Genomic DNA, 11,360 nt, shown 5'->3' on the forward strand with positions numbered 1-11,360 from the left:
CAGGTTACTTGAAGTTCCGCTCGAAGACCCCAGTTTGGCCAAATTTCAAAACTGTCCTATTTGCATGTGTGATACATCATTGGACAGCTTGAAATCTCAACATTCTGGTGGAAAGAAAAATGTTGAACAGGAGGGCGTTAAAAAAAAAAATTATAAACAGCAAAACCTCAACTGGAGGTGAGAGCATGAGAGAGCATAATTAAAGATGCCATGATTTTAATGAGATATTATTGTGAGGTAGATATCTGTAACTTATTTACAGATGCAAATTTTTTCATTGTGATGTAATTTTTTAAAAAGTTTAAAAATGCGAGGGAATAATTTTTTTTTTTTTTACTGTCATTTAAAAAAAAACAACTCAATAATAGACATCAATTAATGATTGTAAGCTAATAATGACAGACAACTCGAATAACAAAATATAATTACTTACCTTCTTTTTATGGCTGGGTTGAAACAAAAGCAGTTGCGCGATGTCCGTAAACGGGGGTCTCCAGGGTAAAACGGACAAATTAAAAATAGTTTAGGGGCTTAATGCGCCATGAATTGCTATCGCAGCATATAAACCTATTGTTCTATCAAACACAACAGTTCTTTTGACTTGAAATACAATAGTTTATTTTAAAGAGGGGTGCAAGAGCAGAAAGTTTTTCAGCCTTGCCTGTGTTTTCCGCCATACATACTTAAAGATTTTTTTTTTTGTTATACTTTGGTGGGGAAAAAAACTGTATTGTATGTATCTCGTTCCAATGCTAAATCTGAATAAATACATTGAACACCCCTCCCCAAAAAAATGGGGGGGTTGCTATTTCGCTGTTTTTCACTTTTCGCAGCGGGTTCTGGTGCCCATTAACCGCGAAAAACGAGCAATCACTGTATTGTTAGTTCTGTGAACAGTATGCTTTCTTCCTCCAGGCCTGTAGGTGGCAAGATGCTGCGACCGGGCCAAACCTGCAGACCAGTTTGACAGCGTGGAGCCGAGCACTTTCTGTGAAGTAGCATTAAACGAGTTGACGCGTCCTTAAATTGAATTACTAGAATATTTGAAAGACTGCAGCTCTTGTACCTCCAATGTAAGTCTTGCTATTGTTATGTAGTGTGATCTTTCGTGTACGCAAGATTGTGTTTATCCAATGCTAACTAGCAACGCGACAGCAACAATCAGGAAGTTAAGTAAGCAATGTCGATTGTCGGTCACATTTAATGCGACACTTGAACACCGTGTCTTACTAGCTTTTTTCTATGGTTATTTATGTGAAATAGACCCACGATGGAGCCTGTAATTCAACGCGTTCGGCACAAAGTCTTCTGGACGCTCTACAGAACAGGACGAAGGAGCCACTCGAGCTATGCTGAGCCTGCTGTTACAGCTGCCTCCACTTGCACCAAGAAAATGAAAGCCCCACTCCTGGTCTCTCGTCTCTATCAGCCATCCAACTTGCGTGACTTGGGCCCTGACAACCGAATTCAAGGAGAATTTACATGCAAGAGCCAGAGGCTCATGCAGCGGGCAGGACTCATTCATCCTTCAAATCCAGGATGCTACTACTACCTTCCTGCTACTGTGCGCTCCATGGAGAAACTGGTGAGATATCGTTGTTCTAACCTTTTATATGGCAAGTGACTATTTTTCTGTATTAAAGAACATGACCTCATAAAGACCTGGCGTCCCAATACATACGTGGACATAACTTTATGGTAATAATAACAATAATAATTATTAATAAAAGGAAATAGTTAAATGATTATGGGCCCCACCAAAACATTACGACTTTCATATACAGTGGTACCGCTACATACGAAGTTAATTCGTTCCAGGACATGGTTTGTAAGTCAAAATGGTCGTATTTCGAGCAGGATTTCCCCTTAAGAATACATTATATTTCCGTTAATTTGTTCAACAGCCAGAAAACCTACACTAAATCCTTAATAAATACTGCTGGTACGATTGCAAATGGCAATTACAGAGGGCAAAACAAATAAATTTTGAATAAAAATCGGAATATTAATAGGTTATAATAGTAATAATAATAATAATACCTGTAATAATGTGACAAATCGGTTCTAATGTGGCAGATGTAATTTTGTGTGGAGTACCTGAACGCACCGCGTGGTTGATGTGTCAGAGTGAGGGAGGACTTTTTACTTTCACTTCACTTGTTCAGCTGTGACGGACAATAGGGATGTTGTGTTGTACACGTTCTGAAATAAATGATCAAAAACCTAAGGAAGCTGGCAATTTCTTTGGTGGTGTTGCAATAATAATTGTCTTCTTAACTTATAAAGACTGGCGAACGGAGGAGGACCACCGAGATCATAGCTCGTCTACCGCAGTAATGTTGAGCCATTTCACGGATGCGCACCCCACGCTTATATTTTTCTATCATCTATCTTTATTTCAATGGTAAGCCTCACCTCTTTTACCTTTATTAACCACCTGCACTAACATTGTTGGAACCCATGTTGATTTCTCTCACAAGAAAATCTGCCATTGCATAAAAACAAAGAAACTTCGGCACTATCATAAATCGTCGTATTTCGAGCATGTCGTATGATGTAGAAACCAGTGGCGAGTCAAATTTTACGTCGGATGTCGAAAAGATTGTGTGTCGAAGCGATCGTATGTCGAGGTACCACTGTATTTAACTTCTTACCTGGCATTGACAACGATAGATGTCCAGTTTATTTAAACTGGCTGTGAATTCCAATCTTTTAATGCCATTGACGGCACGAGACATCCAATCCATTTTGACTGGGAAGGCTTGATGTAGAAACCAGTGGCGAGTTAAATTTTACGTCGGATGTCGAAAAGATTGTGTGTCGAAGCGATCGTATGTCGAGGTACCACTGTATTTAACTTCTTACCTGGCATTGACAACGATCGGATGTCCAGTTTATTTAAACTGGCTGTGAATTCCCATCTTTTAATGACATTGACGGCACGAGACATCCAATCCATTTTGACTGGGAAGGCTGGCAGCGAGGTGTGTATCATTGCACAGGCATGAAAAACTCTCACCTTTCGGCGAAATTCGCCGTTTTGAAGTCAAAAAGGGCGACCTACGTGAATTGCGTAGATCCGAGGAGAAATTCTTTTTGGGAGGAGGGGGGGTCGGGAGGTTTTATTTAATTATTATTATTATTATTATCATCATGTGATTAACTTAGTACGTAAACTGAGCACTTAAGAGCACAGTCAGCAAATCCTTCTAGATGCTTCGCTGACGAGAACCAATCATCGGCCCAAGCTGCGTTCCATTATTCCAAACGCGCGCACTCCTTACTGTACATGGAGTGCTCGGAGAGCCTTTCGTTGCATTGCAAAGCTGCGAAAACAAAAAGTAGGCCTTATCCACACTGGGGCAGACCAGAGCGCAGCATACACACTTGCCTGTATTTGCCAGCAGATTGAAGTTGGTGAGTAATGGTTTCAATCGTTTTCACATTTTGCGATATAAAAAAGTTACTGCCATTCGTTGCAGCTTGCGTTGAACACTGCCAGAGCTAGCCAAATCTCCCATGAAAAAAAATAGCTCCCGTTAAATTGGCGTCAAGCTTGTGTATTTAGCGGTAATACAAACGAAGAAACACACTGTTGAGTCAAATTAAGCGGCATGCTCTCGGATGGAAGGGGCGCCTCACATTGCTCCAGTCGTCCGCCGGAGACGCGTTATTTTCGGCTTGGATTTGAGCTCACGACCGGTGTCGGCACAACACCGGCCCGACGAGTGGTGGGAATGAGTCCTGCTTCTTAAAGCTTTTCAGAAATACAGGGATCCCTCGTTTTTCGCGGTTAATGGGGACCAGAACCCGCCGCAATAAGTGAAAACCGCGAAGTAGCGCCCTCCCCCTTTTTTTGTGCGTGTTCAATGCATTTATTCAGATTTTACATTGGAAAAAAGATACATATATATAAGACATGTTTTTTCACTTTTTTCACCCAAGTATCATTTATGAATGGTTTTCAAGCACTTCAAAATGTAAGAATTATGATAAGTTTTAAACATGTTGCTCCCCCACCGAATCATTTTTAAACAAGAATAAAGTAGTAAGAAAATGCTTGGCTTTATTAAATGCTTCATCGTGAGTCTACTCAAACCCTCTCAGGTTTTGGTAAACGGTGATTGACACACGTGCAAAGTTTTTCTTTTTATATATATTTTTTTGTTTGAAGCAACTTCTTTGATTGAATAATAAAGACACAAATGTCCTAGCCAAAATTTGGCCCAAATGCAAAACAACATTACTTCAATGGAAACATTTGTTTCAATCAAGAAAAATAGTTTTCAAATGCTTTTTTTGTCTCAAATTTATTTTTGCAATCAAAAACAATTTTTTTATTGAAGTGACTTTTTGGGGATTAAAAGTGTATACTGTATTTTGATTGTAGCAACTTTGTTTTTGATAGAAGTAACTTTGTTTTTTGATTGAATAATAAAAACACAAATCGTTATTGAGAGAGAAAGAAATTACGAAAGCTTTAAAACTAAAAGCCACCGGGGAGTCTGTTTTTTAAAATATTTATATTTCATTACATAGACATGCGTCGTAGGGAAGGGAGATTGAGGGATAAAAAAAGGAGTTAGATGAGGCTGCTAAAGGCAGTGGATACCTCATCAGCTGGGTGAATAGCAGACCTGGTAAGAACAAGTTTGCAAGGATAGTCGGGTATTAAATACAATTATAAACACAATACCAATGTTATTTTTCTATAAGATTTTTATGTCATTGCTTTATTAATCATTAGGTGCTAGAGTTGTTAAGTATGGATAATAATGAAATAATAGTTTTAAGAAAACTGTGCTGTTGGTGGGTCAGTGACCATCTGATGTGGTTTGTTCTCAGATGAACAAGTTGAGGAAGAAAGTTTTGATGCAGAGGTTGAAGGAAGAAAAGAGGCAGACTGACTGAGTCACAGCCAGAAAGTGTTGATGACAGTTTTGATTTCTATTCACTGTTGCCCCCTCCCAATTAAAGTATGTCACAGTCGCAGCCAATTATTATCTAAAGCTGGTTAAAATTGAAGTTATGTTGTTTTAAGGTGTATTAAATACTTGTTCATGTGCTCCTTTTGATCTACGAGCACCGGCCCCTCCACCGGTCTCTGCACGGCCCTGCTGAAACACAGTGTGGGTCGACAGAGCTCAATATTTTTTTGGGGTGTACAGTGTACTGGAACATATTTCCTCCACACCCTTCTCACCTTTTTAACCCCTGACCCATTTTCATGCCTGATTGCAGCTCTGAGAATCAATAAACATCCTGTTTTAAAACTTCATTCAACCTACAGGTGAGAGTGATTGACCAGGAGATGCAGCAGATCGGTGGACAGAAGCTGGACATGCCCAGTTTGTGTACCGCTGACCTTTGGAGAACCAGTGAGCGTTGGGACTTGATGGGAAAGGAGCTGTTTCGTCTGCAAGATCGTCATGGTGTCAGCTACTGTTTAGGACCCACTCACGAGGAGGCCGTAACCACTCTGGTGGCTCACCAGACCACCCTGTCTTACAAACAGCTGCCTCTATTGCTCTACCAGGTCAGTTTAGGCATTTGGGGGGAACAGCACATTTTTAGTTGTATACTTGTGGGTTAGCTGGACTTTATGCTCGCTGACCTATTATTGTCAAACTATTGTATTCCAGAATTGGATACATTTTCCATTCCACCTTTCAAATTTTGATAATCCACTTTCAAAATACTAAACGGTGCTGTTTCTAAGTCAGTTTACTTGTTCTGAGACAAAAAAAAAACAATGCTTGAAAATATTTTTAAAGATACCAAAATCAAGAATACCATTTTTTGCTTGTCCCACCTACTCCAATGACCAAATTGAATCTTTTATGAAACTGATAATGAAATTTTAAAGTTCTTTTTTTTGTTTCATCGCCTTCTCTTGTAATTGTGGGAACAATTGTTTTAATTAACATTATACAGCAATTATCAATTTTTATTTGTGGAAAGTGTGTCCCACAACATCCACACAACCTTATTACCATTACCATTTGGTCATGATAGAAGACGAAAAAGGCAATGAATTACATGATACACTGGCCTTGATATAATCAGTTTTCCAAAAGAAAAAGTAGAGCAAATTAATGTCCTCAATTCGATATTTCATATTATAATAAGAATAATTAGCCTTGATTGAAATTGTCACTATACCTCACGCAATCCTGTTTTGCGTATGATAAGAATAAAACAACGTTTTTTTGTCTTATTTACATCAGTAACTTTGTCCTCTTGGTCAGCAATAACATCTAGGTTCAACTCCCTTGGAAAAAAAGGTAGTATTGGTACAGATATCTAACCATTGTGGTATGGTTATTTAAACTATTGTAAATATACCATAAATCACGTAATAAAGATTTTACCATTGATTTGTAAGATAATCTAATCAACCCTTTGATATGTTATCAAATTTTGATGAATATTTAAGGGAAAATCAGAAAAGTGAAGTGTTGTTTTACAAGAATTTCTAATCGCAGATGTCCTCCAATTCTGGAATGAAGCCAAACAAACAAAGCAACATGGCATTAATATGAAATTTAGGCCATGTTTACACCTAACAGGGTTTTTTTTAAAAACGAGGATCCTGCCCTAAAATGTCAGGAAAAAAGAATTATGTCCACACCTACACGTTTGTTAAAAAAAAAAAAAAAAAAACTTCCACTGCCAACCGCATTCATTCATTTTTAAGTAAATTCATAACGTTGCACGAAAAATAATTGTCTATAATGCCCCCATTCTTCTCATGGGTTCTTCAATATGAAGAAGCAAGAGTTTGTTTGGGGGGGAAAAAAAGCAAAAAAGTACCTGTCTAATTTACTCCAAATGTAAACATTGGTCTCATGTGTGACTGAAGTGGGGACAAAGTTTGTCGCAGCCAGTGACGTTTCCACAGTTAAATCTTCGGTTATCAGTGTCCACATGGTGGCGCCACAAACGCAGAATTTTCACTTCTTTACTTCTGAAGGAGTTTTAAGAACCCTGGTTTAAAGAGCATATGACATGAGAAAAAAAGTCTTAAATGGCATTATTATGTGAATTAGAATCATATTTTGAGACGATTCGACTATATACAACAATTTAGCAAAGCGCAGATGACGAGAAATTAGTCTTTTAATCTGCTGATTAGCCACGCCTACCATTATAGGGCTTTAGCGTCCCCAACAGGTGGATGATGTCAGCGGTAGACTGGGCTCATCGGTTTTACTATTCAGCCCATTGAGGGGGAATTATTCAGAACGAGGGAAAACGCGACGAAGAGAGCCGCAAAACGTCATTGTTTCAGTCTCTCTACTCCAATATTTTTACAGGATATTCTTTTTATCCAAGTATTTATCCCCAATAGCTATATAAATGGCTTGAGAAGGACCAGTCAGCACGTCGAGGGGGATCTATTCACAATGAGGAAAACGCGACGAAGAGAGCTGCAAAATGTCATTGTTTCTGTCTCTTTACTTGAATATTTTTACAAGATATTCTTTTCATCCAAGTATTTTCCCCAATTGCTAAATAAACGGCATGGTCATGACAAATAACAGTCTTGTGCTAAATGGAATATGAAATAATAAAAATGCATTTATTCAGGACGACATGGCAAAATGACTCCATAATGGTCAAAACTGTCGACTTCACCTTTACTGTCGCACCTCCCGAACGATATTTTATGACACCTAAATCGGACATACTGTATGTCATTTCCCTTCCCCGGCTTCGGAGAATGTAAACAAACCCAAAGGCGTGACAGCTAGCTGACATGCTAACCCGAACCGAGTGATGTTTCAAAGTCTTCGAAGCGTAAAATCTCACATAACTCGCCTGGATTATTTGACACGATGACTGAGTTGTCGATTGTCTTTGCGGATCGGCAAACCGCCCAGCGGAGAACAATTTACAGTTGTTCCCCGGAGGAGGGGGGCTGCAGTTGTTGTGCAGCTAACGTGCTAATGTGCATGAGGAAAGCTTTTTACATGCCTATCAATGATCAAACGTAAGTAGTCCTTTATTTAAAGAAGGTTTGTAGTGTTTACTTTGTAGTTGCTGTATTAATATTTGCCATAATACAAGATGTTTACTCACTTGCTCGTAAGTCCAATGGTCCCACAGTAAATATCCACGGTGAATGGGAACCTTTTGAAACTCCCAAAAGGCGCATACCTCTCCCTCATATAGAGTGATTTTTCTGCAGCCGTTTGGGTGGCGTGATGCGAAAAATAAACGTATTAATCCGCAAAATCAGCTGAATCCTTCGTCCTCATACACAACAGTACGGTGTATAGTGAAGAGGACGTCTTCTACCGTACACGTCACAGCGCCTTCCTCCTAAATGCAAGACCGAAGCCGGAAGTCACTCATTTTCATGGCGCGGGATTAAAAAAACTAAATAAATATAGCGATCGCTTCCACACACATCCAAGCGGTCCATATCATTCAGGAGCATAAAATACCGCGTGTATTATGAAACAAACATGGTTTTTCGTGTCACAGGCACTTTAAATATGTGTGTGCATGTGCATGATAGGCTAAACTGTAGAAAAAGTTCTTCCTTTTGCCAAATACCCTGCTACGTGTAAACATGGCCTTAGATTAGATAGATCCAAAAGTATATCCAAATCAGCACCATCATTGTTCTTTTTCTCTACAGATCACCCGCAAATTTCGTGATGAGCCAAAGCCAAGGTTTGGTCTGCTTCGAGGAAGGGAGTTTTACATGAAGGACATGTACTCCTTTGATGTCAGTGAGGAAGCCGCCTACGAAACCTATGAATCTGTGTGTCACGCATACACTCGGATCTTCGCACGACTAGGCCTGCGTTGCGTGCAAGTGCAGGCCGATACAGGGAACATAGGTGGAAAACTCTCGCATGAGTTCCAGCTGCCCGCAGACATTGGTGAGGACAGACTTCTGCTTTGCGGGAGCTGCTCTTTTTCTGCCAATGTAGAGACAATGGTGTCTGACAAAACTGACTGTCCACAGTGTAAAACTGGTACTCTTACCGAGTCCAAAGGCATTGAGGTCGGCCACACTTTTTACCTAGGCAAAAAGTATTCAGAGATTTTTAACGCCACAATCAGTAATGCCCAAAACAAGCCGAGTATTGCGGAAATGGGCTGCTATGGCCTTGGCGTCACACGTATTCTCGCCGCGGCTATCGAAGTGATGTCAACAGATGAAAATATCCGCTGGCCAGGTCTTCTTGCCCCTTATCAAATTTGTGTTTTACCTCCCAAGAAGGGCAGCAAGGAGGCTGATGCGACAGATGTGGCTGAAGAGCTTGTCCATGCAATAGGACAGAGTTTGCCTCATCTGAGAGGTGAGGTTGTTCTTGATGACCGCACGCAGATGACCATCGGCAAAAGGTTGAAGGATTCTAGCCGATTGGGCTACCCCTATGTTGTTGTGGTTGGACAGGGGGCACTAGAGAAGACACCCAGGTTTGAGGTGATCTGTCATCAGACTGATGAGAAAATGTTTTTAAGTAGAGATGAGTTATTCTCTCTTTTGGGAAAAGTAGAGATTATATGATTGAAATTTGGGTTGAGTTCTCGATTAGGTTAAATTCCTGCATTAAAGTGGCTGAATTTTATGGATATAGGACATCCAGGGAGTTGGACCAAGGACTCGCAGAAGACCTGGACCATGTGCTACAAAGAGTGTCATAATTTGTAAAACCAAAGAAGATCCTTTATCTCTACTGCCTCACAAGAGTACTGAAGCGTATCCGAGCTGACTGAAGTGTAAACAAGAGAGTGAAACAACCTGCCACACTCGCAGTCATATCAAATACAATTTAGAGCGTTTGACTGACTTACCATGCATGTTTTTGAGGAATGCTAAGATACCAGAGTATCCAGAGAAAATCCACGTACATGCATACTTCATACAGAAAGGCCGAAACATGAGATGAAACACTTAATCTCAGAGCTGTGAGACAGACATGCTCCCTAGCCATCAACCGTGCCTCTCCAAAGAGGAACCACATCTGAATTTGCCTGACTGCATAACTGAACTATAATCTCACATGGTTTATATAGGGTGAAATATTATGGATGTTTTATTCTCGATGAAAAAACGGATTCACTTTTAATTTTTTTATTTAAAACTTTTTCAGTGCTGTTGACATTGATGGACATCTATTCATGTATCTTTTCATTCTGCTGTGAATTGAAATTAGTTTGTCACTTGTTTTGCCCTCCCACTTCAAATGGATTGGACGTCTAGCACAGTCAATGGCAGCCAGTGATTTAACTGCGAGGCCATACTAAGAAATCATGTGTACACATTTGACTGTTTTATAAATTACTCAAATTATGAAACAATCGGGTACTTGTCAAGCAAACTTGAGTCCGATGCCAGTGCCAGATTTGGGGACAGTGGTAGGCTACAAAGTCTGCTGTTTGTACAGTGGTGTGAAAAAGCTTGGGCACCCCTGACAATTTCTATTTCATTTATTAATCATTAGGTGGCATTAGGGTTAGTGGACTAACAGAAGATGCGCAATGTGCATCAAAACAAAATGACACGGTGCAAAAATATGGGCACCCCAAGAGAGAAGGTAACATTCAGTAGATCTTCCTTTTGTGAAAATAACAGCTTCTAGATGGCTTCATAGCTTAAACTCCTATGCCAATTTTGGTTTCCAATCAACCAGTGCTAAGAAGTTTTAAAATCAACCACATGTCAAGGGTGTCCAAACATTTTTCATTTGCGTAATTTTGTTTTGATACATATTGCATATATTGTTATTCTAATAAACCTAATTTCACTTTTGAAATATTACTCTGTCCATCTGTTTTTTGACACATCAGAATGAAGTTGCTGAATTATTTAGAAATAATGGACATTTTACAAGCAGTCCAAAATGTTTATAACACTGTATGCAAGGGCTTAGGTTTGCATAGGGACGGTGGGGACATACTGTAACACTACCAACTTTTCTGGATGCTCAAATTGTCCGCACCAACTTTTAAGCAACCTTTTTTTGCATTATATAATGACTTCTATTATATAGGTAGTTTAGATTGTCTTCCCATATTTTGTAAGGATAGAAGTAACCCTACTTTTATTAAGTGAATTATTTTCATTAAGTTCAGACTTACATTTACCCCTTTTCACTTGCTGAAGGTGCCGGTCCAACCCCCCCCCCCCCCCCCCCCCCCCCCTCAAACGCATATACACACTCAGCCCCAACAGAAATACAACAGTTCGACAACATGCCACCTTCTCCACCCCTTTCAAAGAGGAGGGACATTAGAAGTTTTTTTCAGCCAGCAGCAGCAGCAGCCAATGTAAGTTATGTAAAAAGGCCTTAATGTTGTGGAGGTGGAGAACACGCCTCTAACATTGCTACTGAAAG

General features: G+C 39.8%; 1 protein-coding gene across 1 annotated transcript; it reads left to right on the forward strand.

Annotated features, from left to right (window-relative positions):
- Positions 1 to 923: 923 nt before the first annotated feature.
- Positions 924 to 10,981, forward strand: pars2 (prolyl-tRNA synthetase 2, mitochondrial). Its single transcript, XM_057842291.1, has 4 exons — positions 924 to 1,173; positions 1,264 to 1,585; positions 5,291 to 5,536; positions 8,648 to 10,981. The coding sequence occupies exons 2-4, from the start codon at positions 1,271 to 1,273 to the stop codon at positions 9,527 to 9,529; spliced, it is 1,443 nt and encodes a 480-aa protein (XP_057698274.1). The 5' UTR covers positions 924 to 1,173; positions 1,264 to 1,270; the 3' UTR covers positions 9,530 to 10,981.
- Positions 10,982 to 11,360: the final 379 nt, after the last annotated feature.

The sequence above is a fragment of the Corythoichthys intestinalis genome, chromosome 7 (assembly GCF_030265065.1).
Source record: "Corythoichthys intestinalis isolate RoL2023-P3 chromosome 7, ASM3026506v1, whole genome shotgun sequence".
NCBI classification, from domain to species: domain Eukaryota; kingdom Metazoa; phylum Chordata; class Actinopteri; order Syngnathiformes; family Syngnathidae; genus Corythoichthys; species Corythoichthys intestinalis.

Coding starts and splice junctions, on each gene's coding strand:
- pars2 (XM_057842291.1), top strand. CDS start 1,271: ATGGAGCCTGTAATTCAACGCGTTCGGCACAAAGTCTTCTGGACGCTC. Junction 1,586..5,290: donor TGCGCTCCATGGAGAAACTG/GTGAGATATCGT, acceptor TTCAACCTACAG/GTGAGAGTGATTGACCAGGA. Junction 5,537..8,647: donor TGCCTCTATTGCTCTACCAG/GTCAGTTTAGGC, acceptor TTTTCTCTACAG/ATCACCCGCAAATTTCGTGA.